This window comes from Falco peregrinus, chromosome 7, assembly GCF_023634155.1.
Source record: "Falco peregrinus isolate bFalPer1 chromosome 7, bFalPer1.pri, whole genome shotgun sequence".
In the NCBI taxonomy this organism is placed as follows: domain Eukaryota; kingdom Metazoa; phylum Chordata; class Aves; order Falconiformes; family Falconidae; genus Falco; species Falco peregrinus.
Window position 1 is genome coordinate 17,601,929 of NC_073727.1, and position 27,999 is coordinate 17,629,927.

The 27,999-nt window shown below is 63.1% G+C and overlaps 2 protein-coding genes and 3 non-coding genes across 10 annotated transcripts; 3 read left to right on the forward strand and 2 right to left on the reverse strand.

Annotated features, from left to right (window-relative positions):
- The first annotated feature begins 45 nt into the window (after window positions 1-45).
- On the forward strand, window positions 46-9,010 carry MAPRE3 (microtubule associated protein RP/EB family member 3). Of its 5 annotated transcripts, none has more exons than XM_055811068.1 (8): window positions 46-179; window positions 2,476-2,681; window positions 5,976-6,103; window positions 6,211-6,356; window positions 6,485-6,641; window positions 7,347-7,498; window positions 7,639-7,791; window positions 8,054-9,010. In XM_055811068.1, the coding sequence occupies exons 2-8, from the start codon at window positions 2,674-2,676 to the stop codon at window positions 8,120-8,122; spliced, it is 813 nt and encodes a 270-aa protein (XP_055667043.1). In that variant the 5' UTR covers window positions 46-179; window positions 2,476-2,673; the 3' UTR covers window positions 8,123-9,010. The 5 variants fall into 5 exon arrangements, with proteins under 5 accessions (XP_055667043.1, XP_055667045.1, XP_055667041.1 ...); XM_055811070.1 differs by having other exon boundaries at window positions 6,270-6,356; window positions 6,485-6,686; XM_055811066.1 differs by having other exon boundaries at window positions 47-179; window positions 6,485-6,686.
- A 429-nt stretch (window positions 9,011-9,439) lies between these two features.
- LOC114010658 (U1 spliceosomal RNA) lies at window positions 9,440-9,603 on the reverse strand. The gene has a single exon (XR_003552229.2). It is a non-coding gene; the product is annotated as a U1 spliceosomal RNA (small nuclear RNA).
- A 2,214-nt stretch (window positions 9,604-11,817) lies between these two features.
- Window positions 11,818-11,981, forward strand: LOC129784961 (U1 spliceosomal RNA). The gene has a single exon (XR_008748284.1). It is a non-coding gene; the product is annotated as a U1 spliceosomal RNA (small nuclear RNA).
- A 768-nt stretch (window positions 11,982-12,749) lies between these two features.
- On the reverse strand, window positions 12,750-12,913 carry LOC129784962 (U1 spliceosomal RNA). Its single transcript, XR_008748285.1, has one exon. It is a non-coding gene; the product is annotated as a U1 spliceosomal RNA (small nuclear RNA).
- Window positions 12,914-13,465: 552 nt separating this feature from the next.
- TMEM214 (transmembrane protein 214) lies at window positions 13,466-27,997 on the forward strand. Of its 2 annotated transcripts, XM_055811022.1 has the most exons (17): window positions 13,471-13,669; window positions 13,980-14,185; window positions 16,380-16,530; window positions 17,109-17,243; window positions 19,304-19,386; window positions 20,172-20,277; window positions 21,406-21,487; window positions 22,902-23,003; window positions 23,126-23,267; window positions 23,665-23,756; window positions 23,883-23,931; window positions 24,568-24,681; window positions 25,007-25,124; window positions 25,595-25,691; window positions 25,948-26,116; window positions 26,794-26,945; window positions 27,424-27,694. In XM_055811022.1, the coding sequence occupies exons 1-17, from the start codon at window positions 13,537-13,539 to the stop codon at window positions 27,548-27,550; spliced, it is 2,058 nt and encodes a 685-aa protein (XP_055666997.1). In that variant the 5' UTR covers window positions 13,471-13,536; the 3' UTR covers window positions 27,551-27,694. The 2 variants fall into 2 exon arrangements, with proteins under 2 accessions (XP_055666995.1, XP_055666997.1); XM_055811020.1 differs by lacking the exon at window positions 26,794-26,945 and having other exon boundaries at window positions 13,466-13,669; window positions 27,424-27,997.
- Window positions 27,998-27,999: the final 2 nt, after the last annotated feature.

Sequence of the window (27,999 nt, forward strand, 5' to 3'; positions counted from 1 at the left end):
TGTTCCCATGGCGGCGGGGGCGGGGCGGAGCAGGGTCCGGCCCCGCCCACGGGGAGGGGTAGAGGCGGCGGCGGCGGCGCATGCGCGGGCGGCCTGTGAGGTCCTGGCCCGGTCCCGGCGAGCCCGGCGCGGTGCGGAGGGAGCGGAGCGGCGGCCGGAGCGGCCGCGGCCCGAGCACGGTGAGTGGGGGGCGGGGTGGGGCGGGGCGGGGCGGGATGGGACCGGACAGCACCGCACCGGGCCGCCGCCATCGCCTGCATCCCGACACCGGCCGGCGCCGCTGCCCCCGGGACCGGGCGGGGGGGCCCCGTTGGGGCCTCGGGGGATGGAGCGGCGGGGGAGGGTGACACCGGAGGATGTAGCGGCTGGGGCGGGGTCCGTCCGGTGCCTCCAGGGATGGGGCGGCTGTGACAGGCGGGGGGGCCCGGGGACAGAGCGGCCTTGTCCCGTGTGGGGAACGGGACCGCGGCTGGGGACGCGAGGCCCGTGGACCGGGGCGGCCGGGGCCTGCGGTGCTGGTGGCGGAGGGGTCCGGCCTGACTCAGCGGCGGCCGCCCCTGCGCTCCGGCTGCGTCTCCCGTGGGGCCGCGGCCCCGGTACGGCATGGCACGGCACGCCGGGAGCTGTAGTCCTGGCACCGGCGGGGCCGCCCGGCATCGCGCAGCATCGATTACCGGGCATTCCTGCCGGTTACCGGGCATCTTCGGAGCTCAGCTGGGTGCGGGGTGCCCGCCTGTCAGGCAGGGCCAGCGCTGTCCACCCGGTGCCGGTGCAGGGTGATGCTCCCGGGACGGCGGGCAGAGCCCCTGCGGTACCGGCTGGGCCAGAGCAGTCCGGGACAGTGAGGTGGCTGGTGCGGGTGACCTGCCAAAGCGTGACGTGCTCTCTCGTCCCTTGTCCTCATGGCGGCACGGTGGCAGTGGCTCCGGCACGGTGCCACGCCAGGACCAAGCTGGGCACCAGCAGCCCTTTGCGGGCAGGGTGGCAGCCTGAGCGTCTAACAGTGCCCGTGTCGGGATGGGGGGCACGGTGCCCTTCCCGGTGCTCCCCACCAGAGAACACTCAGCCCCGTCTCCTACCAACGACCTCAGCACGTGGGGAAGAGCAGGTCCCCCAAGCCGGGTGCAGGGTGCTTACAGGGTGTGCAGAGTCCGGCCCCCCAGTGCCACCCCAAGACTCTCCCCATACCCCCAGTGTGACCAGGAGCCAAGGGGTGCCAGATCGGGGCTTCATGGTGATGCTGTGTGCCCATATAGTGGCTCCTTCCCATCACACGTGTGGGGCCACAGTGGGGGACAGCTCTCCCTGGTAATCAGTGTGGGCACGCTGGCATGGCCAGAGAGTGTGGGGCTTCTCAGGGGGCTTGGCTGGCACTGGCAAGGGGCTGCCCAGGCTGGGGGATGCTCTGCTGTGGCACAGACCTGCAGGCGTGGGTGTCCCCTGCCCTGGCTGTGAGGTGCTGACGAGCAGCTCTCCCTCCGCTGGCTCTAACAACCACCCAATTTGAATCATCAAAAGGCACTCGGCATTAATATTTCAGGGATGCTGTGCAGGATAAGGATGCCGGCGCAGGCAAGGGGGGAGCAAGTGCGGTGGGAGGCGCTGCCGGCGGCACCGCGCTCTGCACATGCTCCTGCCGCTGCTATTTCAAGTTATTTAGGTTAGCGAGAGCGGAGCAGGCAGGGGACCCGTGAGGGTGGGCCACCCTGCCCCTGTTCCCCCGCATCGCTGTCAGCCAGGCACCGCAGCCACACCGAACACCACTGTTGGGAGCCACGGGCTCCCAGTGCGTGAGTGACTGGTTTTCCTCACCACGGGCCGGGCCGGGTGCTGCTGCCTGCTAAAGAGCCGGGAAAACAGGGAATGTGCTGGGGGATGGACCCGGCAAAGAGCCAGGTGCTGCCTGCTCCCAGGCAAACCCATCTGCCACATGCAGGCTCCAGCGTGGCGTGGCATGGACAGCACAGCACAGCATGGGGATGCTCCCCTCAGGGTAGGGGGAAATGGCACTGGGGGGGCCGTCTGTGATGGCCAGCGGTCGGGGGCAAGTGGCCACCCCTGCCAGCACCTGGGCCACCCTGCCTGCTGCCTGGAGCTGCCTGCCAGCTGCCAGATCAGCTAGGCAGCACCGCAGCAGCTCCCTCCGCACAGCCCCCGCTGAGTTGTCTGCCACCCCCCTCGCCTATTTGTCACTTGAGAAGCCACCCGGGATGGCTCCCAAAATAGAAGCTGCGAGTCGCAGCAGCCCAGCTCGCCCCAGTACGGTGGTGCTACCAGGCTGGCGCAGACAGTGAGGGGCCAGCACTGACCCGCAGCTTCAGTGGGCGACACTGCCCATCCGGCTCCCAGGCAGCCACAGCAACGTGCAGTTGGTGCCTGGCCTTGGCAGCTGGTGCTGCCACCACCGCCTTGGTGCTGAGCAAACACGTCCGGTGCGGCCACCGGCCTCATTCTCCTCCCGCTTTGTTTGGCCAGAGCGCGCCGGCCCGGCGAGGGCTGCGGCGTGGGACGCTGGTGCCTGCCGCTGGCTCCCTGGCAGCGGTGGCACGAGGAGCCGGGCTGGACGACCTCTCCGCGCCCCGGCAGCGCCGGCGGGACAGGGCAGAGACACGCGCCTGAGTGTTTTGTTCGCCGTTGGGCCTTGATTAGCAGCTTGGCGGCTGGACAATTAAAATGCAGCGGTAAGCGTCCCTCCTGCCCCGTCAGCACGGCTGGCCGGGCGCCCTGCGCAGGCGGCACGGGGCGGGGGGGCTGCCGCTCGTGGTGGGGGCTGTGCCCCAGACCTCTGCATCCCCCCCCACTGCCGGTGCCTGCAACCTGCCTGCGCAGCAGAGGCACAGCTGGCATCAAGGGCAGGTGGCAGGAGCCGTGCTGCCAAGCGAGCCACTGCTCCCCGGGGACCCAGTGCCTGCAGAGCCAGGCCGCTGCTTGCCCAGCACCAATGCAGCTGTGTGCCGAGCCCTGCACCAGAATGGCTTCTCTCCCACAGCCTGCTGGGAATTGGGGCTAAATTCTTACTTTTATTAGGTTTGGGGTTGAGTTTGTGGGTTTGTTTTTTTGGAAAAGGTGGCAGCAGAGGCAGCATGCAAATCAGCCCAGCTGGAGGCTCCCTGCCTTGGATGCATCCACCACACAGCGTCAGGGCTGGGGCAGGTGGTGGGGCTGGCTCCTGCCCTGCCGGAGGGCTGGCACAAGCATTGGATTCCCTGTCATTATGCTAGGGTGTGCTCGGCGCTGTGGTGAAGGGCTTTGAAGACCAGCATGGCATTTCAGAGACTGGAAATGAGCTGGGTGGCACAGTGCGCCCCAGCAAGCATCCCTGCGTGGTGCTGGCACCTCCAGCTCGATGCTGGTCACTTGGGGCTGGGACATGCAGGTGCTCAGTGGTGCCGCATGCTGGAGCAGGGTCAGGGTTCTCCCTGCCGGGCTTGCACATGTGGCAGCATGTGCAGGAGTCGGGGTGCAGCTGGCGGCAGCATGCTGGGGAGTGGCTGGCATGGTGACACCTGAATTCATCCTGCTGTGAAACCTGTCCCTGCGGCTGCCAGCACAGGCCTTGGCTTGCTTTGGCAAAGGGGAAGCCATGGCTGTACTGAGGCGCAGGGCACCAATACCGGCAGCCTGCTGGGAAGCGCAGTGGAAATCCTGGGTGGCCAGGGGGTGCGTTGCCTGCCTATGGGGGCTGTTCCCTCCTGCTTGACCCCAGCCCTTTGTTTGCTGGGTTCCGTACCGGGGTGAGATGATGATGAGGAAGGTGCTGGGTTCAGCCCTTGGTTGGGAGCAGCTGAGGTTTCTGCTGGGGTTGCACCCTGCTAGTGCTGGCGCTGGAATGGCATTGGACCACACGGGGTGTGCTCCGAGGCTCTGCGCTGCCTTGCCTGCCTGGGGAGCATCCCCAGTGGGGAGCTGCCTTCTCAACCCCCCCCCAGCAAGGTTCCTGCAGACCCCACCACACAGGGCATCCTGGTGAGCCCCATGCGTTCCTACATCCCCTCTGCTTCTCAAGGGTCTGGGGCATGCCAGCCACCCCCGTGCCCCTATCCCGGCCCCGGCTAGGTTTGGAGGGGACTGCACCCCAGGGCTGGGGCAGTTTCCCTGCTGCGATGGCTACAGCTGTGTTGGAGCTGCCCCAAAGCACAGGCAGGGTGCTGGGAGAGCTGTGGGCTGCTGCGTTGGGTCCGGGCACTGTGCACCCCCCAGCTTGAGTGGGGCCAGCCCCAGCCTCACGGCTCACTGTGGTGGCCACGGTGCTGGCACCCAGTCCAGCCCTGCTCAAGCTCTGCCCTGTGCACAGGGTGCTGGCAGCTGCTCCTGGCTATTTCGGGAAAGGATGGTGATGGGGGACGGTGGGGGGTGGTGGGGGTGGTGTCAGCCAGCCACTGGCTCCTTGCCGGGACGGGCAGGCAGCCCTCTGCCCTGCAGCACACACAGCCCCCCCCGCCTGCCGATCCCCTGCCCACTCCAACAGTGGACAAGCGCCATTGCCTTCCCGGCTGCACTGCAGTGCGCGTGGCTCTGGCTCTGTGCCGCGCATGACTCAGCTCAGCGCTGCTGGAGGAGGGGGGACCCCTGCCTGCACCCCAGGCAGCATTAGGCTGTTTGAACAGACACTGCAGCCAGTGTGATGGGTGGCTTTGGTCCTCACTGGCTGCCGGGGAGTGAGAGGGTGCCCACCACACTGTGCTGGGGGCTGGCGGCAGCTGCAGGGGCCTCTTTTCCAGCTGCTCCAGCGGCTAAAAATACCAACACCCCCAGCTGCGTGCCACGGCCCCGTGTGGGGTGGGATGGGACAGGATGCTGGGGGTCCTGGCCTGGCGCGAGGGACGAGCCAGCTCAGCTGCCGGTAGCAGTTCAACCAGCCAGGCTGTGTGGGGGTGCTGGGGCCAGCATCACCGGTGCTGAGTCACGGCGCTACCAAGGCCGCGAGTTGGGGATGCGCAGCCACCGGCACCAGCACTGCACAGCCCCCCTGCCATTGCACCCATGGCTCCAGTCTGCTGGCAACAGGGGGTCCTGCGTGGTGGGGTCCTCCCCAGGCCCAGGGTGCAGGCGTGGTGCAGGCAACTGCCCCCCCTCGCCAGTCCCACACAGCACCTTGGGCTGCTGCAGCAGGAGAGCGGGGCCGGGGGGGTGAGGGGGGGCGGCCCCCAGCTGGCAGCTGGGCCAGAGGCCCGCAACCCCCCCTCTCCAGGGAGAGCGGATTAATGCGTGTCGGCTGCTGAGGCGTGGGGGGAGCAGGGCTGGAGACCCCCGCTCGTAGGGAGGGGGCAGTGGGACAGGGACCCTGCCCTCGCACTGGGGGCGGTCCCTGCTCTAAAGTGTTTGGCAGGAGCCGGTGGGATGCTGTCTCAGTGGCCCCCAGCTCTGCAGCACAGGTCCTTGGTGCTCTGCCATGCCAGGGCAGTGGCTGTGGGGTCTCCATTCCTGCGGTGCCCGGGCAGAGCCCTCTGCCATCTGGGAGCGGGTTTGTGGCCGTGCTGGCAGATGTTGACCCTCTAAGCCCTGCTCTAATGGACCCCAATCCTGGCCCCGGCAGATTAGGCAGCCACTGAGGGCTGGAAGGGGGGGGGCCATAAGCTGCTTATGGGCCGGCACTAGCCCCTGGCCCCCAGCCTCGTGCACAGGGAAGGAGCTGTACCCTCAGTGGTGCCCACATCCCCCCACGACCCCTTGCCTGTGAGCTGCATCTTGTGCCACATCTGTGTCCTGTGGTGGGTTCTGCTGCCAGTGGCTTGGGGCATGGGTGGACCCGGCTTGGTGGGACACCACAGGGCTGGCCAGGGACCCTTGTGCCCCCACCCCTGCCATACCGGGGGGTACAGCTGGGGTGAGGGGGTCCGGTGGGCTGTACCATGGCAGCCTGGCCCTGGTGTCCCCGGGTGGGACGGGTGCCCTGAGTCCTGCCAGCACGGAGCAGAGCAGGGCTGGGGGCGCAGTGGGGTGCCGGTGCTGGTGTGACGCCTGTCTCTCGGCAGCTGGGGCATGGCTGTCAATGTGTACTCGACGTCGGTGACCAGCGAGAACCTGAGCCGCCATGACATGCTCGCCTGGGTCAACGACTCCCTCCAGCTCAACTACACCAAGATCGAGCAGCTCTGCTCAGGTGGGGCGCGGGTCCCAGCGGGGTGGACAGACACGGGGAGGGGGGGACAACAGTGGCAGGGTGCTGCTGGCCCCCCTCACTGATGCCACGGTGTGGGACCGGCACAGGGGCTGCCTACTGCCAGTTCATGGACATGCTGTTTCCCGGCTGCGTCCACCTGCGGAAGGTGAAGTTCCAGGCCAAGCTGGAGCACGAGTACATCCACAACTTCAAGGTGCTGCAGGCCGCCTTCAAGAAGATGGGAGTGGACAAAGTAGGTCCATGGGGGGGGGGGGCGGGGGGGGGGGGGGGGCAGGCTGTGGCATAGCTGTGGCTGTGGCATGGCTGTGGCTGTGCCCATGCTGAGGGCAACCCCACCAGCCCTTGCCTGTCCCCCCCCAGATCATCGCAGTGGAGAGGCTGGTGAAGGGCAAGTTCCAGGACAACTTTGAGTTCATCCAGTGGTTTAAGAAGTTCTTTGATGCCAACTACGATGGGAAGGAGTACAACCCGCTGCTGGCGCGGCAGGGCCAGGACGTCGCGCCCCCCCCAAACCCAGGTGATCACATCTTCAACAAACCCAAGAAACCCATTGGCACTGCAGGTAATGTCCGGGTCCCCCCCGGCAAGCGCTGACCCCTGCCCTCCTGCTCCCCACGTCGCTCTGCCCGCAGCCAGGCGTGTCCCCCTCCCGCACCCCTGCCCCTGCCTGTGCCCAGCTCTGCTGCCTGCCTGCCTGCGACCGGGTCTGCAGGGACACCTGGGTCGGAGGGGACGGCAGAGGGACCTGCGAGGAGCCAGGCAGGGCTCAGTGCCTCCATCTTCTTGCTCACTCCAGGCTTGAGGGTGGTTTGTCCCTCTCAAGTTCCCCCATCCCATGGCTGCCATCCCCCGGTGGTGCCCAATTGCTGCGGGGCTACCAGGCTGCTCCTGGCTGCAGGTGATGCTCTATGAGGATCACAGGCTCCCTGTGCTGGCCCCACAGGAGCATCTCAAGGGCCAGACACCCCCCCACCCCCTGGTCCCTGGCAAACTCCAGCCAGGCCACGAGCACCCCTCAAGGGGGCTGAGGGTGAGATCTGCCAGGGGAAACTGAGGCATGGGGGGAGGCTGAAGGCAGGACAGCTCGGAGTCATGGCTCAGCCCCAAGTGCTCTGCCTGCTGCTGTTGCCCTGCCACCCAGCATGATGCAGAGGGGGGGTGTCCCTGCTGGCAGTCCCCCGGGGCCGGCATTAACCTGTTGGTCACCGTCTCTGCTGTCAAGTCCCTCAGAGGACCTCTCCCACCGGCCCCAAGAACACGTCAAACCCAGCCCGCCTCACCAACGTCCCCAGCAGCATCCTCCGGAAAAACTCTCCTGCCACCCGCAACGGGGGCACTGAGGCTGATGCGCAGATCCTGGAGCTCAACCAGCAGGTAGGCAGGGCCCCTGCCCGCCGCTGCCTGCACCCAACTGCCTTCAGGGCTGGGGGACACCCCGGCGTGGGAGGGAGGGGGTGGTGCTGAGCCCCCTCTGGGTGCGGGCTGAAGGCTTTCTGGACGCCCCCATCCCACAGCTAATGGACCTGAAGCTGACGGTGGATGGGCTGGAGAAGGAGCGGGATTTCTACTTCAGCAAACTGCGGGACATCGAGCTGATCTGCCAGGAACATGAGAACGAGAACAGCCCCATCATCACCGGCATCGTCAGTGTCCTCTACGCCACAGAGGTGAGGGCCGGGCACCATTACCCACCCCTGTCACCAGGATCCCCAGTCCCTCATCCTGCTCTCTGGGTTTCCCTGGGACCAGACCCCATGGCTGCTCCCGGCCTCATTTGCAGTGTGACTGGGGCAGGGGGGTTTGGGATTTGCTGGAGCCCTTGCACCATGCCGGGGGGTGGTGGTGGGGCTGAGGCAGGAGCTGGCTGCGAGCAGGAGCACCTACACAACACAACCCCCGGACTGATGGCCCCCCGTGCCCCCCTGCCAGGAGGGCTTTGCCCCACCAGAGGATGACGAGCTGGAAGAGCAACACCCAGAGGACCAGGATGAGTACTAGACCCGGCACGCTCCCACGCCACCCCGCGCCGTTCCCCCACCATAGACATTTTGAGGTCTGAGCCTGTGCGCCTCGCCCTGCACTGTCCACATGCCATCACGGTCTCCAGCAGCTGAGCCCGCGGCCTCACTGGTGGGAGGCCACCGTCTCCATAATAAATAGATGTCCATCCAGCGAGGAGCACGGCTGTACCTATGCCGGCAGGTGGGGACGGGCTCTGGCCGCCGTGCCCGGCCCTCGCCACCCCCACCCCGTATTTATTTCCGTTGACCCCTCCGATGTGAGTGCTGCAGCCGCCCCGGTGTCCCTGCCTGCCCCGTTGTGTGAGAGCGAGAGGGAGAGAACCGAGTCCTCAGGGTGTTTTCCCCGGGGTGGAGTGCGCTCGTGCGCTGCCTGTGCTGCCTGCACCCTGCCAGCCCGGGGGGGCAGGTGGGCTGGAGCCAGCGGCCGCGGGACCACTGCCCGGGGGTCGGTGCCTGCCCGGCAGCCTGCGGGGGGGGGGGGGGAGGGGGAAGGGGGGGATGCGGCTCGGACGAGGGAGGTTGTTGCTTCAGGTTCCTGGGAGGGTGGAAAAGAAACCCCAGTCCGGCTGACGACGTGGCCGCCTGCCTGCTCGGGTGGGTGCAGGCAGCGGTGGGGGGCACCTGGCCCCCGCGGGCCAGAAGACGGTCTGACCCCCCCCCCGCGGCGTGGGGACGGTGCCGTCCCTCTCCCCGCTGCGGAGCCCCCTTGCCCGTGGCCACTGAGGACCCCCCCGGGGCGCTGGGGTGGGTTTGCTGCCCGCCCTGGCCATCGTCTCCCCGTTGCATTGCTTGTCTGGTCCGTCACTCCGGTTGCAAAGCCTGCATCTGTGTTAAGTTTTATTTAAAATAAACTCGTGTGGTAAAACGCTGTGCTGCGGTTCTGGGGCCGGGCTGCGGGAGGAGCGCGGCTGGGGGCGGGGCACAACCGGGCTGTGGGCTGAAGAATGACACGGAGTGGGCGGACGCCCGGGTGCCCCCTGCTGCGGGGGGGTCTCCTGGGCCAGGCCTCCAATGCTGCAGACCTGGCTCGGGGCTGGGGGGTGGCCGTGGGTGGGGTGAAGCGGCCGGGGGTGGCGGCTAGGCTGTGTTTGGTTTGTTCCTTATACTCGTACGTTAAGAGCGCAAAGACCCCCACTAGCTCTGCAACACCAAACCCCCGCGACCCGCACTGGGGCAGACCACTGCGTAGCGGAGGGACTGCTCGGGTAGCGTCGCACGCGGGTACTGTATGAGCTACAGCAGCACTACGCTCGTTTTTCACTGATACTATAACTCTGTCTTTTGACCACCGAGCCAGGGGAGAGCGCGAACGCAGTCCCCCACTACCACAAATTATGCAGTCGAGTTTCCCGCATTTGGGGAAATCGCAGGGGTCAGCACACCCGGAGTGCAGGGGATGAGCCTCGCCCTGGGAAAACCACCTGCCTGATCATGGTGTCTCCCCTGCCAGGTAAGTATGAGCACCGACTCCGCAACACAACACCGCACAACAACGCACGCGCACCCACAACGCGGCCACCGCGGAACACGCACGCGGAACACGCCCCGACACGCGCCCCGCGCCTGCCCGATGCCGCGCGCCCGCACGACGCCGCGGACGCCCGTGGCCGCCGCCGGCCCCGACCGGGAACGGGCCCCCAGGAGCCCGCGCGGCGCCTCATCTGCATGGGCACGCCCACGCCCCGACCGCCCCGCCCCGGCCGCGGAAGGACGCTCCTGCCGGGGCCGGGGCCGGGCCGCGGGGCACCGCCGCCGATAACGTCTGGTCCCACCGCCTGCCGCGGGCGCCTCCGCCGGGCCGGCTCCAGCCGCCGCCGCCGCCTCTCGCCACAGACACCCCCCGCCCCCTTCACGGCGGCCCGACCGGCCCCGCGGCCCCTGGGACACCGGCACCCCCCGGTGCTGCGTGGGGCCGGAGCCGCAGCGGGGCCAGCAGCGGGAGGGGACCCGTGGGGCAGCGCCAGGGCCTGTGGCCGGGACCGTGGGGGCGCCCGGGGGTGCTCGAGGGGGCCGGGGCTGTTTCGGGGACACGGGCTGTGCTCCGCAGCCGGCTGAGCCCACAGAGGGGAAGGCGGGAGCTGCAGCCTCCGCACCCCGCTGGGCGGTACTGGCTTGTGCTGGGCTCTGCCAGGGCTCCACACAACAGCACCTACACGGTCTGTGGCGACAGCACATGCAGCCCAGGGACCCCAGTGCCAGGACCGTGGGGTCTGGGCGCTGACAGCGGCACGGCAAGAGCAGGTGCCCGTGGAGGGGACAAGCACGTGGTGCCCTGAAAGCCTCTGTGCCCTCCACGGTGAAGGCAAGGGGCCGGTCAACACCCGCAGTCACAGTGCCCCACACCCGCCAGCTCCAGCACCCCGTGCGCCCTTGTGCTCCCTCAGCAAACGCAAAACCACCCCCTCGCCCCCCTCCCGGTGTCTGGGTGCTGCTGGTTGTGCTCCTAAACCTCGTCCTACCACGGGAACTGCTGGGGCTCTCGGGGTTTATCCCGGCTGCCTCTGGATCAAAACTGTCCCTGCTTGTGCTTCACACACCCACCAGCCGGTTACATGTCACCAAACAACATGGCAAATGCCCCACGCGTGCTACTTCCCCTGCCCGCACAAGCCATCCCCCCGCATGGAGCACTGGCTGGGGCAGGACCTGCCGCCGAGGCCCTGCCATGGTGGGGGTGCTGCTGGCGCTGCCGGTCCAGCTTCACGGACATAGTGACACGAACTCTGGTGCCCACAGACCGGAGCAGCTGCTCAATGGGCTGGGGCCGGCTGGACAACAGCACATGCTGTGCACATGCAGAGCCCAGGCCAAGGACAGAAGTGGCTCCTCATAAAATTTGAGGTCAACATCAGATACTGCTTGAGGCACCAGGAAAAAATCTTTGGGTCGGTGGGAGCGGCCCCCAGGCATGGGGGGTAGATGAGGAACTGCTTGGGACAGCACCAGGCGTAGCTGGGCGTATTGACGGTGGTGGCAGTGCACGAGAGGGCTCAGCTGACGCTGCCTTGAAGGCAACGGGTACGCGGCGCCGCCTGCCCCGGGGCTGGAAGAAAGAGACGGTCAGGCAGCAGGGCTGGGACTGACGGCTGCAAAGGCTCATACAGCCCAGCGGCCGGGATGGGCGATGGGGTGGCGGGGCCCAGCGCTGGAAGCCCCCGCGCTCCCAGGGCACCTGCGGCCCTTCCACCGGCTGCCCGGCCCTCGGAGGCTCTGGCCGGCCGAGCCCCGCGCAGCACTGGGCGGTGCCGGTGTCCCAGGGGCCGCGGGACGGGGGCGGGGGTGTCTGTGGCGAGAGGCGGCGGCGGCGGCTGGAGCCGGCCCGGCGGAGGCGCCCGCGGCGGGCGGTGGGACCAGACGTTACCGGCGGCGGTGCCCCGCGGCCCGGCCCCGCCCCCGGCAGGAGCGTCCTCCTTCGGGCGGGGCGTAGCGGCCGGGGCGGGGCGGGCGGGGCGTGGGCGTGCCCATGCAGATGAGGCGCCGCGCGGGCTCCTGGGGGCCCGTTCCCGGTCGGGGCCGGCGGCGGCCACGGGCGTCCGCGGCGTCGTGCGGGCGCGCGGCGTCGGGCAGGCGCGGGGCGCGTGTCGGGGCGTGTTCCGCGTGCGTGTTCCGCGGTGGCCGCGTTGTGGGTGCGCGTGCGTTGTTATGCGGTGTTGTGTTGCGGAGTCGGTGCTCATACTTACCTGGCAGGGGAGACACCATGATCAGGCAGGTGGTTTTCCCAGGGCGAGGCTCATCCCCTGCACTCCGGGTGTGCTGACCCCTGCGATTTCCCCAAATGCGGGAAACTCGACTGCATAATTTGTGGTAGTGGGGGACTGCGTTCGCGCTCTCCCCTGGCTCGGTGGTTGAAGAACAGATGAACCAGCCCGGGCAGCACCTCCAGCGCTGTTGCAAGCACGGTTGGGTGCGGTCGTTACCTGCGCACAACCCCGGGGCTGCCAGCAGAGGGCAAACTTCGCACGCGCCAAGCGACAGTGGCCCGGCCCCAGTCACGCGATCATTTTCAATCGCCGTTCGTGCGCGCCTGGGCTCCCGTTTAACTGCACAGCGCTCGCCTTCCTACGCCCTCGCGTGCTCTCGGGGGGGCGCCCTCTGTGAGGAGGGGGCATTGCTCGGGGGAGGGTCTCGAGTTGCCCGAGGACAGTTCACGCGGCTGAAGCCACTTTCCGTGCGCGCTCGTCCGCTTCCCAGCGAGCTGACCTGGTGATGGGCAGCGGCGCGATGGCGTCGGCACCTCCCCGGGGCCGTGGGTGGCCGTTTGCAGGGGCTGACGGCTGAACATCCTGCGGGGTTTAAAGCCCTTCTCGTCCGTCATTGCAGCCCCTCGCACGTTTCGTCAAAGGAAAATCCTGCACCAGCTCCCGCGGCGCCTCAGGGCCCCGCGGACGGATAATGCAGAGCCGGGTGGAGCGAACCCGACCCGGTGCGCGCGAGGCGACTTCCGGGCGGGGGTTGGGATGGGGTGCTGCCGGGGCGGGATCTGGCCCGCGCGAAACGTCCCCAGCAAGACCGACGAGCGACTGAAAGCGAGCCCACGAAGAGCGGTGCAAGGCTACCTGCGAAACTACTGTTAAACCGCAGGATCTGTTATTAACCGTGCGCGCCAGGGGAGAGCGCGAACGCAGTCCCCCACTACCACAAATTATGCAGTCGAGTTTCCCGCATTTGGGGAAATCGCAGGGGTCAGCACACCCGGAGTGCAGGGGATGAGCCTCGCCCTGGGAAAACCACCTGCCTGATCATGGTGTCTCCCCTGCCAGGTAAGTATGAGCACCGACTCCGCAACACAACACCGCACAACAACGCACGCGCACCCACGACGCGGCCACCGCGGAACACGCGCGCGGAACACGCCGCGACACGCGCCCCGCGCCTGCCCGACGCCGCGCGCCCGCACGACGCCGCGGACGCCCGTGGCCGCCGCCGGCCCCGACCGGGAACGGGCCCCCAGGAGCCCGCGCGGCGCCTCATCTGCATGGGCATGCCCACGCCCCGCCCGCACCGCCTCCCACGACGACCCGCCCCGATGGGCTTGGCCAGCCGGCCGCAGTTTGAGTGTTCCCGCCCCGCAGGTCCCGCCCTTCCCTCCGCCTCGCACCACTCGCTCCTGGGCCGTGCCATTCCCGGGGCCAGGAGGGCGGCGGAGACCGCGACTGGTGGCTCGGAGAAAGGGGGAAGTTACGGGGCGGGGCGCGCGGGTCAGGCGGCCGAGGCCTGCCAGCGGGGCGGGGCCCCACCACCCTGGGGGCGGGGCCTGAGCGCTCACGGCGTCCCGCGGCGCGGTGGGGTGGGGCGGAGACGTGGCACCCGCCGCGCGGGCCCCGTGTGCGCGGCCGCAGCCAATGAGCGGCCCCGCCTCCCCCCTGCCCCCCCCTGCCCCGGCTCGGCGCGATGGCGGCGGCGGGCCCGGCCGCGGGCGGCGGGCGCTGGGAGGTGGTGCGGAAGGGCCGGCGGCCGGCGGGGGGCTCCGGCAGCCGCCGTGCCCTGGGCGAGGCCAACGCCGTCCGCGCGCTGCCTTTGGCCGGTGAGTGCGGCGCGGTCGCGGGCCCGCGTGGGGTGTCACCGCCGCACGCCTCGGAGCGGGCTGCGTGGGGGCCTGCCGCCGGAGGTCCGCGGGTCCGGGCGGGGGGCGCTGCCTGGGGCTGGGTGTCTCGTGTGGGGAGGGCCGGTCGGCTCCATCCCCCAGGCTGCTGCCAGCCGCGGGGGGCCCGACCCCCCTGCCCACGCTGGGGCTCGGGCCCGCTGTGCCCCTGGGGCTGGGACCCACCCCTCTGCCCCACGGGCCAGTGCTCCCCACAGGCCCCTGCTACCTACTCCCCTTTTCCGGGTTCCAGCTCCCATCGCTACCTCTGACACCATCTTCGAGCTGGGCTTCGAGCGGGCGCTGAAGAAGCAGAACAAGGAGCAGGTCCCCCCCGCGTCGGCGCCCGAGCAGCCACACCGGAGGCAGCATGCAGGGAAGAGCACGAAGAAGCCGTCAGCGACCAATACCGGTGCCAAACCAGGGAAATGCCGCTCACTGGAGGAAGCCCTTAGAGCTGTGAGTGTGCCTGGCCAGGGTGTGCCACATGGGTGCCCTGACTGCCGACTGCAGAGCCGAAGCTCCGTGTGCTGTTGCTCACTGAGGCTGCCCAGCACTCACTCCGGCAGCCTCTGCTCCCAGTCGCTTCAGCAACGAGAGCCTAGGTGCTCAGGGCGCCGTTAAATCCAGTCAAAGCAAGCAGCACAAAGAGCACGGTGCCCTGTTTCGGTTCAGCCCTACCACACAGGTGCATTACGCCTCGGGGAGGGAGGCTGGCTCCGGTGCCCCAGCCCCTCAGTGCCCACAGACCCCCAGCTTGTGGCAGGATGCATCCTCACCCCTGTGCAGGGACGAATGCTCCCACCTGCCGCTGGCTTTGGCCAGGGTGGTCTCGCTTGCTGTGGAAGCAAAGTGGATGGTGTGCGGTGCTTTGGCAAGTGCTAGGCTGGCCTGGGAGATCTGTCTGGTGCTTGGAATTGTGCTTTGGCTGTAGGCAGGAGACAGAATGGCAGAAGCTGGCCAGAAGGGAATTTCTGGTTTCTTTTTCACCCACTCCCTGTCTGCTGTCTGGGAGGAATCCTGGGAAAGTCTCGTTGGTGAAGCCTCCTCCCTGTCCCACCAACTGCAGTCCCAGGGAGCTATTTCTGCAGGTCATGATCCCTGTGTTACCGGTGGATCTGCAGAACTCGTTTGACTTTGTCCTGCCTGTTCTTGTGATGTCTGAGCAGGGATGGGTTTTAGAAAGAAAACCCAAATTAATTCTGTTGAGACAGTGTCGGGAAAAGCGGCTGCCTGGCTGGGCTGTCCCGCAGCGGTCGCTTCCTCAGCTCCATGGTTTCACCCAAGCATTGCCCCTTGCTTGTGCCCTGAGCACCTCTGATCACCCTGGCTGCAGGGGTCAGGGGTTTCCTTCACTCTGCTGCGTACAAGTTGTTCTTTGCATCCAGCTTTTGGTTGTAGAGACAGCTTGGAGTGGAATTAACTTGTGTTATTTCTGAGTGTGTCACAGCAGACATTCCTCAGGGGGAGCAGCAGCATGGTTGCTCTGTAACCGCTCTGCACAGCTCAGCAGTGACAAATGTAGTTGTGTGACTGCTGCTCTGTCAGCTTCGCTGACAGTGTCAGTTACTTTTTTGGTGTAGCAGCAGCTTTCTTTTCCTCATTCCTCTCTTCCTCTTACTCCTCAGCAACCATTCTTCCAAAATGGTTGCTGAAATAAGTGTGCAACAAAAGGTGCCCATTTCAAATTTAATAACGTACTGTGGCTGAAATGCACTGTGTACAGAAATGTTAGACTGCAAAACTTCAAACAGCTATCTAAGTCTTGCTGCATCTCCTAAACTCTAAGTGAAGGCAAGGTATCTGTTCCCGAGAGCTTCTAGATAATCTGAGTTTAAAAGCAGGCAAAAAGCATGTTTCGTGACAGATGTCACAGGAAGAGAAAGGTGCGGGGATGTGGGCTGCTGTCTGTGTTCCTGGTCTGTCAGTTGTTGGTTGTTACTCAGGTGGGTCTGGATGATCTTGGCTGTTGTCTCCTTTGAGGACTCTGAGTGCAGAGTTGCCAGTCAGTGCCCACACAAACCATCCACAGCTGGGGTAACACTGGGCTGATCCTCACTGAGCTGCAGCCTTGAGCTGTCTCCTGCTGAGTGAGAGACTCTGAGCACCGTGTGCTCCTCGGTGGTTTACACAGAGCTGGCTGGTCCCAGGTGACGCTTGCAGCAGAACCCCGGCTGCTGTGCTGTGGAGCGGTGTGGAGCAAGGAAAACCCCTCAGTGTGCCCAGGGGTGGCTCCAAGGAGGGAGAAGGGCTCATCCCTGCATCCTTCTGATGTTTCTGTTGGCTGTGGAGCCTTGTGCAGCCCCTTTGACACTGGGTGCCTGCCACATTCCCCACATGGGTTTTGTTATTCCTCAGCAGCAATCTTTGCTTTTCTGAAGAAAATGTGTTTTCAGTACAAAATCGAATGCTGTTTCCAGGCCAGCGCACCCATTTGCATTAACAAGTGGTGGTTTTTTGGGGATTGCTGCATAGCAGCACCAAGCAGCTGGGGATTTCCATGCGGGAAGGGTGGTGTTCTCAGAATGAAGGTGGGGGGTGTTTTCATCCGTGCCCAGCAGTCCCTTAGGTGCCAAAGTTAACTTCCTTCTTCCCATGCTTTTTGACCAGTTCTGTATGTCCTGGGTTGAACTTGTCTTGTCTGTTGCTTCAGCTTGACTTGGTGGATCTGCAGAAGGAGCTGGATAAAAGTCAAAGCGTGTTCCCCGAGAACCCCTCCGTCTGGGTGAAGGACTTGGCTGGCTATCTCAACTACAAGCTGCAGGCACCCAGGAGCGACCCCACGCTCAGCCAGCACCCCCACGGTCAGTGGCGTTTAACCTGTCAAGGCAACTTGGTAATAAAACAGGGAATATTTGTTTTATTCTGTGATATCACCGGAAGTGACTTTTCTTGACTACAAAGACAATGAAATCGTATATACAGTTGGCAAATTAAAGATTTTCCCCAGTCACCCCTTCTCCATAAGAAGCCGTGACCTGTACCTGCTGTTGTGGAATTCTGGAATCTGCTCGCAGGTATCTGCACTCATCTTTAAAAGGGATATTCTGGCTGGATTTCCCTTTTTTTGCATGATCTGTTGGTTTATGCTTGCTTTGAGCACTTGGTGCCGGGGTGGCATGGGTAAAAGAGCAGATTATCTTCTCAAAACCCGTGTATATCCTGCAGTACCAACATCTGACAGAAAGCAATCCTTTATTGCTAGTTAGATGCATCTAATATAGAATGAGAAAGAAGTCACTTGTTGAGTATGTGGCATATGAGGACAAGGCGCTTCTCTGTGACCACCTTGCCTGCCAGGCCAGCTTCTCTGTGCAGCCACAGCTAAAAGTCTCGCGAACTGACATTCACTAAACTCTTCCTACCCTTGTGTTGGCTCCAGACTATCCGTACTGCCTTGTGAGCAAGGAGCTGAAGAACATCATCAGATCCCTGCTGGGACGGTCGTCCGGCGTGCTGGAGCTCTTCTTTGACCACTGTATTTACAGCATGCTGCAGGAGCTGGACAAAACCCCAGGTGAGGCACAGTCAGTGCAGGTCTGGGGTGCTGGCACACCCATTGTGCTCTATTAGTGTGGCAGACTGGCGATGAGGTTTTCTGGCCATGGGAACACTGCTGCTTCTCATTGCCTGTTTTAAGAGCTCATCTGAATTCCTCCATGGAGAAGGGGAGGTGGGAAACTCTTTCTGTGCATCGGGTGTGCGGTGAGGAGCTGCTCCTGCCTGCACAGCTCATCAGTGTGATGCAAAATGCTGCTGAAGCTGGGGGGCTTTGGGCTGGAGGAGCTGGAGCAGACGTAGCAGGGGGCAAGATATGAGCCTGGCATGGTGCTTTGGGGAAGAATTGCAGACTGGAGAGTGTGTGAATGGAAAGCATCTTTCTGAGGGCTTTTGCATTGTGGCATGTGTTGCCATAGCTTTTAAAACGGGGCCTTTTGGCCTTATGTAATTGGGTAAAAGCTGGTTTGTTTCTGTCCTGTGCTGCAGTAAGGGCATTTCCTGCAAAGCGAGTGATCACCCTTTAGTTGCCAAGTTGCCAATGTGCCAGTGGGATTCTGGGGTGCCTTGGGAGGAACGTGGCCTGCAGGTCGAGGGAGGTGGTCCTCCACCTCTGCTCTGCCCTGGTGGGGTCCATCTGGACCTCTGGGTCCAGTGCTGGGCTCCCCAGTTCCAGAGAGACTGGGAGCTGCTGGAGAGGGGCCAGCAGAGGTGACCAAGCTGATGAGGGGCTGGAGCACCTCTCCTAGGAGGAAAGGCTGCGGGAGCTGGGGCTGTTCAGCCTGGGCAGGAGAAGGCTGAGAGGGGACCTGAGCGATGCACACAGGTACCTTAAGGGCCAGTGTCAGGGGGCCGGGGCCGGGCTTTTGTCAGCAGTGCCCAGCGACAGGACAAGGGGCAACGGGCACAAACTGCAGCACAGGGAGCTCCGTGGGGAGAGCAGGAAAAACTTCTTTCCCTTGAGGGTGCCGGAGCACGGGGACAGGCTGCCCAGAGAGGCTGTGCAGTCTCCTTCTCTGGGGACATTCAGAGCCCGCCTGGCTGCGGCCCTGCACAGCTGCTGTAGGAGAGCCTGCTTGAGCAGGGGGTGGGCTGGGTGGTGTGAACTGGGTGGGCTCCAGGGGGTCCCTTCTAACCCCAATCACTGTGATTCTGTCCCCAGCCCTTGGCTCTGCCATATGCTGTGCTGAATGGCCAGTGGCACCACCTGTGGTTTGTTTCCATCACAAAACCTGCCTGATTGATTACAGTTATGGGAAGGGGATAGCTGTTAGGAAATGGTCGAGGTGCTGCTTTGCTTTGGGGTTGCATTCGTATGCAGTTTGGGAAGATGCTTGGTTGTCGAAGGAGGTGTTGGTCTGTGATAGGGAGGACCAGGGGGCTCCACTGGGCACAGCAGCTGTGCTGGCCTCCTCTGCCACTGGCCTCACATCAGCTTGACCGCGGTGTAGCTGATGCATCAGGTGTGAAAGCCACGTGTGACCCAGGGGAGCATCATGGCTGCAGTGGGACTGTGCCTCGGAGCAGGACCAGCCTGGGGGGCAGCCAGCCCCTGCTGTGGGCCACACGGCCCAGCCTGAGGGCCAGCAGAGCTGGAGGGAGTTGCTGGATGGCACCCAAGAACCAGAGGGTCCCTTGAATCCCCAGTCTCTTTCAAACGTGAACAGGGGGGACACGAGCCCTTGGAAGTTCCCAGACTTGGGGCTGCAATGGTGATGGTTACTGTGCCTGCCTGCGTGTTCTTTGGGGGGCTGAACTGGGCTGAGTGGGCTCCAGGAAGCTGCGGATGAGTTTCCAGGGGTCTGTGGGGTCTGTCCTGCTGCAGGCTGGAGCCCTGTAGTGGGGGGTCTGGGGAGAGGGCAGGTGGGGGGCACTGCCAGAGAGGGAGCAGGACCCATGCTACCATGGTGAGGCTTGTGTCCAGAGCTCGTTAGCTGGTGAGCAGGGCAGGTCTGTGCAGAGAGGTTCATCATCACCCCCCACCCCCCACCTTCTGAGGGTTGGTGAGGGAGAGGGGAGGAGAGAGGCTTGAAGAAGGCTTTTTGTGACTGCGAAGGCCCCTTCTGTGCTCTGTTTCAGGGGAGTCTTTGCACGGGTACAGGATCTGCATCCAGGCGGTGGTTCTGGACAGGCCCAAAATCGCCACCATGAATCTGGGCAAGGTGAGCCGGGTACTTGGGCTTGCTGGTGGTTTCTGCACAGATGCAGTAAACCTGGTGGTGCTGCTCCTGCTCCCACCTCGAGGATCCCCTGGAGCGGTTGGATGATGAGCATCCGTTCCTGTTAATTGGAAGTCTTGGGATCTGTTGGGGTTGTCCCATGCATGAAGTCCTTGTGCCTCCCTGTGCTTATGGCCCATGCAGAGGCACCAGCATCTCCCCTCCTCCCCAGATGTACCAGAACTGATGTAAGCACTGGTGCCCCACGGCATCCTTTCTTTAGAAAGACCTTGTCCAAAGCTCATGCTCCCTCTCTGCCACATTCTCTGTGCTCTGCTGCTCTTGGAGGGAGTGGGACATGTCTGTCCTTGGCTGCACTTGGTGGTCAGGCAGCCATGGGACGGGAATGAGGAGTTCTGGGGTCCCACTCCTTCAAAGCAAGCAGCCAAGTGGGTGATGGTTGCGGATGCAGCTCAGCTGCCATCCAGCACCGTGCAGTGCTGGCAGCTCTGCTTCCCCAGGGCTGGGGTTGGAATTCCGCTTGCCCCCAGCCAGCATGGCTCCCACCCTCGTCTGGTGCTGAGGGTCCCTCCCGCGGGGTAGGGGCTCTGCCCAGCTCCAGGGGTTGCTCCCTGCCAGGCTGGGCAGCCCAGGGCCCAGCGGGGCTGCTGTGGTCCTGCAGCACTGGCAGTCCTGCAAAGCGGTGTGATTCCAGGATTGTTTGCAGTGGCATTGGGGCAGGACAGGCTGAGGCTGCTCTTGACTGACATGTCTTGTCTTGCCCCCAGTACTTGGAGGTGTTGCGGTCTCACCAGAACAGGCCGATTAAATGCCTAACGGTCCTCTGGGCACTGGGACAGGCTGGATTCGTGGACCTTCATGAGGGCCTGAAAGGTGAGAGCTGGGGGCAGTGGGCTGAATGCCGGTCCTCCCTCAGGGGGCTCCCCCTCCCCTGGGGACCACAGCAAAAGCAGGGGCAGCCCCAGGTAGTGCCTGCACATCTCCGGTCCTTCCAGTGTTACTGCTAAGGTGTAGGGTAGGGTCTGCTTCAAAACACACCGTCCCACTGCTGAAATGCTGGAGAGGGGAGGGGTCTGCAAGACCTGGGGGGCACACCTGGGATCTGGAGTGTCTGCAGCTGCTGTGGTACCTCACGGTGAGAGCACACTGTGCCTGTCAGATGCTCGTTTGAGAGGAGAATGATAGAATCATTCAGGTTGGAAAAGACCCTTAAGGTGACAGAGTGCAGTGGAGGGTGGTGTCCCCCATGCTGCAGCAGGGCCAGGTCGGAGTTTGCTGCCTGGTGTGTCACGTGTGATGCTGCTTGCTGGAGCTGGCTGCTTGTTAATGCATTGTACATGCCTGCCTGCCTTAACTGTATATGTTAAAGGCTAGTCAGCACCACAGAGGCAGGGTGACTTGTGCTGAAGTGTGTTTATAGAGGCACAAATACTCAGCATTTAGGGCTGCAACGTAGAGGTGCGTGAAGCGGTTAATTATTTTGGGGGAAGCTGGAGATGTTGCAAGAAGCACATTGCTGACAGAAGGGTGAGTTCAGATCTCCTGCCAAGCCTTAGTGGCCCCTCTGCATGGATAGAAACTGCCCTCCTGGCATCTTGTCCCTGGAGAGCATCTTTCCTGCCTGGGACAAGGAAATAACTCAATCCCAGGAGGAGCTATCCTGCCTGGAAAGAGGGGGAGCATGCTGCTCTGCCATTCCTCTGCAAGCAGAGCAGTGGAAGCAATGCAGCCACCCTGGAGCCCTCCCTGAGGGATCTGTCTGGTTGCTTGCTGAGTGTTTTGAGTAGGGAAATGGGGTGGTGGTTTGTCCTGGGTTTAAATATAGCTGCGGTCCTGGCACCCAAGTGTTCCTCTGCTTTTCAGTTGCTGCTTGCAGATCTGAGGAATGCGCAAGCTGATGGAAGGAGTGCATGGTGCAGCCGATGAGCGCTCGGTGCCGTGTGGAGGCACGGCAGGAGCCCTTCTGCTCCACAGTCTGATCACTGCCTCTCTCCCCCACAGTGTGGCTTGGTGTCATGCTCCCAGTGCTCGGGATCAAGTCTCTCTCTCCTTATGCTGTTGCTTACCTGGACCGTCTGCTGATGTGAGTTACCTTGATAATGAAAGTGAGGTGTATATTCATTAAGAGGAATGAACACCTGCCCAGGCTGCTGGGTGTGGTGTGACTTTGTGTCTGCGTTGTGCTGGTGAAAAAACCTTGACTGTGTGTGGGAGAGTGGCGGTGAGTGGGTGTGTGTGCCCTGGCGAGACTGCCACAGCAGGCTGGCCAAGCTGCTTAGTTTGTCTCTGATCTTTGGTGACTGCCTCTAGTGTCAATGTCCCAGCAGCATTCAGCAGGCTCCTGACTGCATCTGCTGCCTCAATGGCTGCTGGTTCTGCAAATGGCTATGTAGAAATGCAGGGGGAGCAGAGCCCTTCCCCAGCTGGCCCAGGTCACCTCCCTGAAGCAGACGAGCGGCTCAGCCACCCCCTGGCTCTGGCTGGGGCGGCAGGGTGGGCTGCTCTGGTGCTGCAGATTGGGGCTGTGGCTGTGCCGGTGTGACCCTGCATATGCCCTGTGTCAGGAATGGGCTTCTCAGGTGCCTGTGTGCCACATTGCCTGTCCCCACGAGCCCGGGAGAGCAGCTCCTGCTCTGAGTGCAGCTGGTGCCCGTGCCTCGAGGGATAGTGCTCTGAGGAGCAGAGCCCATGTTGCCACTGGCTGCTGCGGTGCACAGGCATGTTGGGGCTTCTGGCTGCAGCAAGAGTTGCTGGCAGTATCTGCCATCACAGGCAGATGAGCCTTTCCCTGCAGGGAGAAGGGAGGTGGCATTTGGTTGAGGGCTGGGGCAGGCAGCTCTGCTGACCTTTGCATGGTGAGGGCAGCTGCCCTCTGGCATTCCCACCTTGGTGTGGTGGCAGGGAGCTGGGTGTTACTGCGACAGCTCCAGCACCTGGGGTGGAAAAAGGTCCAGTAGTGCAGGTAGCTGTCATGGCAATGGGAAAGGTCAGGAATGGCTTCATGGTGGGCACCAAGGGGCATCCCCTGCCCTTCCAGAGGGTCTGAGAGGTTTTAATTCAGGGTTTTTTTTCACCAAACACTCAGTTTTTTCCTCTGTGCACTTCAGCAATGGGGCCATAGCAGGAGCGTGGGGACACAGAGAGCTCAATGGGGGTGGGAGGCTGCCTGGCTGCCATGGCCCAGGGAGGGGGTGACTGTCCCCTCTCGGCCCCCGGAGGCCACCTGCCTTGTCCCAGGGGAATGGAGGCAGCTGCCTGCATCTGTTCTGCCTGGCCAGCTGCTGCCAGGGTGGGATACGGCCCCTTGAGCTGCCTGCTGACCATGCAGGGTGTCTCCAGGTAGCAGCGAAGACAGATGAGTCTGGTGGTTAGAAACCACCCACGTGTACTGGAATGGTGTGTCTTTGTGAAGGGAAACCACCTCGGTGAGGGTTGCAGGCTGCAGTCGGCCGTGAGCTTGTCTACTGTGGCTCACAAGATTTGTTTCTGCTGCACAGGATGCACCCAAACCTGACCAAAGGCTTCGGTATGATCGGACCCAAGGATTTCTTCCCCCTCCTGGACTTCGCCTTCATGCCCAACAACTCGCTGCCGCCCAGGTATGCTGGCATCCCCCAGTACATCCCAGCATGGGCTGTGCTGTGTGTGAGGCTGCCGTGGGGCAGTTGCCCCAGTCGCCTCGTTGGCCACTCTCCACAGCACCGGTGCCATCTCCCCTCAGCTTACAGGAGCAGCTGCGCCGGCTCTACCCTCGCCTGAAGGTGCTGGCATTTGGTGCGAAGCCGGAGACAACACTGCACACCTACTTCCCTTCCTTCCTCTCCCGTGCTACACCGAGCTGCCCTCCCAGCATGAAAAAAGAGGTGAGCCCTGTGCTGGGGGTAGTAGCTGCCAGCCCTGTGGGACCCCCAGGTCCCAGCATGTCATCGTGTGGCTTGGGGCAGCCCTGGTGTGAGGAGGGACAGCGAAGTGGGTCCCATCCTTCCTACCCTACCCACGCCAGTGGGCATGGGGCTCTGTTGACCACTGGCCTAGCTCCCTGGACACGTGCTGTCACGAGGCAAGGACAGGGATCATGGGACAAGATTCCTGCTGCTGGCACCCAGGGTCTGGGAGTGCCAGACCCATGAGTTATTCGGTGCCTCAGGAGCTGGCTGGGATGAAGGCAGTGAGGCTGTGCTGGCATACAGCCTGGGGCACAGTGTATGTTGCACTGGGGGTGAGGATCAGGTGTAATGACCTGCTGTGTTCTCTTCCCAGCTCCTGACCTCCATGAGCCAGTGCCTCAGCCTGGATCCCCTGAGCTTCAGCGTCTGGAGGCAGCTGTACACCAAGCACCTTTCTCAGTCCAGGTCAGTTTGTGCTGCTGCCTGCCCCCTGCTCTGAGCAGGGCCAGCACCAGTCTGCTAGTGCTTAGGAGTGTGTTAAATTGCTTCTTGGAGCTCCTGACTGAGCTCTGTGTTCTCTTCCCCCAATAGTTTGCTTCTGAACCATCTGCTGGAGTCCTGGGACAGCAGGAGCAAGAAGGTAGGAGTAAGCCATGGGAAGGAGGAGTTAACGTGAGATGGGGAGACAATGTACCGGTGCTGCTGTGGGAGGTCCCCTCGAGCAGCATCCCAGTGGGACCTGTGTGTGCCCACCCAGCGCTGCTCCACCGAGTTGGCAGCTCAGTGGGACTACTGGTGGCGGGAGGTGCCTGCCAGACTCAAGAGCCAGCACATTGTCCTGGGAACAGGCAACACCTTGCCCACAGGCAGGGCATTTGTTTGCTCACTGATGGAGCAGAGAAGAGCCCCTTTCCCTCCACACGCTGTGTCAGGACTCGGGTATTCTATATTCAGTCCCTGTTAGGCCTTGCTGTTCTGGTGCTGTGGTGAGTGGGGAGGTTGCACTGGCTTACGGCTCAGCATCTGTGGAGCAGCAGCGCAGCTCCTGCAGCACTGGAGCAGTGGCTGGCTGGATCAGCTGGGGCACTTGGTCTGGGCACAGGAGCCTTGGAGGTGTCCCCACAGCCTCATTTGTTCTGCAGATCCCTGATGTTTCTGCCCAGCCCATCTTCTCTCTGCTCCCTCCTGCAGCCCCTACAGTGCTGGGTTGCGTGGGTGCATGGTGCTGCTGGCTTGGGGTGCTCAGAGCTGTGACACAGCTCTTGCTTTTCCTAAGGTGCGTCAGTCACTGCAGGAAACGGTTCACTCATTCAAAGTAACGAACGAGGAGCTGGTGGCGAGAGGGCCCAACAGTGACCAGGACGTGGCTGCCTGCAATGCTGCCTGCAAGGTGAGGGATGGCACGAGTGGTGCCCAGTGTCAGCCAGCAGCCGGATTTTGGCTCTCTGCTGAGGCACACACCTCCGGCACACACCAGGCCAGCGGCCTCACAGCAGCACATATGCTGGCCACACCAGGGACAGATGGCGCTGGCCCTCGTCCATTCTCCCAGCTGCTTGGCAGGTGACACTGGTTTCCACTGGGAAGGCAGGGGTGGGTGATGAGAGCACCTGCAAGCATGGCAGCGTGCTGCCGTAGGGCAGTGCAGCTGTGCAGGAACCTCCCCAGCCTCAGGAGCCACACAGTGATGGGGTGTCATGTTCCTGTGCACCCAGGAGCTGCTGCAGAAGATGAAGGGCCAGGGCTTCCCCTGGTCGCGGCTGCTGCTCATCCTCCTGGTCTTTGCGGCCGGCTTCCTCCTGCATGATGTCCGGACACATGGCTCCTTCCAGGGTAAGGTGGCAGCAGCTCTGTCCGTGGCTCTGTGTGATGTGGAGGAACATCCCTGGGGAACAATAACTTTCCTGTTCTCCTGAGAGAAGGCCCTCCGTGCCCCTGCCTTCATCCTGAGTCTGTGCCACTGACCACCCTTGAGCAGCGTGGCCCCCTCCATCTGTCTGTGTGGGGTGTGCTTGGAGGGTATGTGGGCTGCAGTGGGCCAGATGTCCTCAGCAGGCTGCAGATGGATCCCCCTGCCTGTTGCCTCTCAGGAGGGTTTCCCCTGGGGCTGCCCTAACCCAGCTTTCCTCTCTGCTCGGGAGTTTCCACTCTTCTTTGTCCCATCTTGGAGCATCTTCCAAGATGTTTTGCAGGGCAGCTCGAGCTGCAGATCCCCAGAGAGTGGCCTCAGAGACAGACTGAGCATGCAGCTCCTGCAGACCAAGCTGGAGGGTTGCTCAGGGAATGGCTCTTGTCACTTCTAGCCTCCTCTTCTGCTCGCCTCCTTCATTCCTCTGGCGTCCTGCCGGCCCTGCAGCAAGCCTGGCAGAAGGTCTCCCACTGCTGCCTTGAAGGATACAGGTCAGTGGCACTGGCACTATGTGTGGCTGGGTGGCCATGAAGGTGTTGATACAGCCCAAAGTGATCTCCACTGGGAGCCCTCTTTGTTGGGGAGTTGTTTCCCAGCTCTGCCTGGGAGTGCTTTCAGCTCAGCTCTTGAGCTGTCCTCTTCCCTTGGCTTCTGGCAGCAGCTCCCGGTACCTGTGTGCCCCCATGGCTCTGCCAGTGGTGCCGGGGCAGCCGGCGCTGCCCTCAGCCAGCGCTCGTTCTGTTACAGGTGGCTGGAGCGCAGCCTGCCCGTGTACAGCTCCCAGGCAGCAGCTGTCCTGCAGCCACAGCTGGAACTGCTCTGGGTGAAGAGCAGCGAGGTGGCCCTGTACGCATCCGAGCAGTGCTCATCCCTGCTGTCCTGGGTCCACAACAGCCTGCCCTGCTTCATTGAGTGGGTAAGAAGGATGTCCCAGCTGCTGGGAGAGATGAGTGCCGGCGGGGCTGCAGCCTGCAGCAGCTCAAGAGACTGAAACCCCCATGTCAGGGGTTCCTGCCAGACAGCAGCACTGAGGGCAGGAGGTGGGGGGAGAGGCCCAAAGGAGGAAGGCGATGTCTCTGCTGCTGCTTTTGCACCAGCTGTCGGCTGCGAGCCCACCGGTGCTGGCAGGCCTGGGAAGGGGGAGCCATCGCCACAGGTCTCTGATGCTGTTCTTCCCCCTACAGCTACCACTCACCCCAGCTGCCTTCAGGCTGCTGGTGTTGACTGCATTGGGTCTGAAAGGGAAAGTTATCTTTAAGATAACTCACTAGTTTCCTGAAAGTCAGTAGTTTGGTGAAAAAGGGTTGATGTTAGCATCCCACAGAGCAAGCAGCATGGGTCCTGCAGCCCTGTCTCTGCTGTTTGATGGAGAGGGGTTGTGCATGAGCCGAGCGGTGAACGTGGGGAGGTCTAGGTCGTGCCAGGCCATGGGGGAGGGATGCCTGGCTGACTGTGGCACAGCCCGGTTTGCACAGAGCCTCCTTCACGGCTAACCCAGGCTCCTTGGGCTGCCTGAACCTGTGTGTACCTTGGGCACCTGCTGAGGCAAGGAGGTCATTGTTAAACCTGCACCTGCTCTCTCTGCCCCTGCAGCTCCAGTCCCATGTCCCGGAGTCCCTGCTGCACTTTGCCGAGTGCATCAGAGAGCTGCTGCTCTTCCTGGTGCGGAGCTGCCTGCTGCCGCTGCTGGAGTGTGTGGCTGTAGCGCTTGAGCGGGTCTGGAAGCACTGTGTGGACTCTTGCAAGTGAGCATCCATCCCTGCTGCTCTCGAGCTCTGAGTGCTCCCTCCGGGATGCTCTCCAGGCCCAGTGCTGCCCCGTGGCTACAGGGGCTGGTGTCTGTCCCTCGGTACAGCAGCAGCAGAATCTCTCCCTGACCTGGTTGCAGGGGGCTCCTTATCCTGCTCTGGCAGAGGGGCTGGGACATGGCACCATGGCTGAGCCATGTTCCTGCAGAGAGCATCCCCCATGGGAGCAGCACGGGCAGGTAACTGTGCTGCAGGACCTGCAGCCGCCCCCAGCTCTGCATGAGAGCTGGGCAGGGGAACGAGTAGCGTGTGTGCTCTCACGTGGCTGTGTCCCTGCTGCCGGCTCGAGGAGCTCCCAAATCCCTCGTGGGCTGCCAGTGCCGGGGGCTGGGTTGCTGCTGCTGCTGCCTGTGGGTTTGCCTGCCCTGCAGCTGGCACGTTCCCTGCCTGAAACCTGTTTCCCTCGCTTTTCCAGTGGAGAAATATCATGGGACTGCATGAGAGAACATCTGACAAGCTTTACCTATTCTTCTTGGATTTACCTGCAAAACACAACCATAGCCATCAAAAACTGGGCCCTGGCTATGATTTCAGGACACTGATCTGCTTTCTGGAGGAGTGGGGGCACGGTCATGTCATCTCCCGAAGTTCCAGCCACCGAGGAGTATCTCCAGCACAACTTGCGGATGGCAATGCCAAGGGAGATGTACACAGGGACTTTGGGCTTAGGTTGGGGCTTACGGGGGAGGTGGGTTTTATTGTTTTTTGGTTTGTTTTGGTTTGGGTTTTTTTTTCCCCTGGGGAGACACATCCAGGTTTTCCACACCTTGTGAATTAGCTTTGGCTTTCCCTGTCCTGCTGCCCCTTCTCTAGGTCTGGATGGGGTCAATGATCTTATGCTTTGCCTGCAAGTGCATCTGTCCCAAAGTGTCAGAGGATCAGGTGCAGACACCCAGAGGTCTCCCACCCGTGCCCCCCCAACTCCTTCCCACGGGTTCCAAGTTGATGAACTGGACTGATTACTTTTTTTTTTTCTCCTTTTGAGTGCACG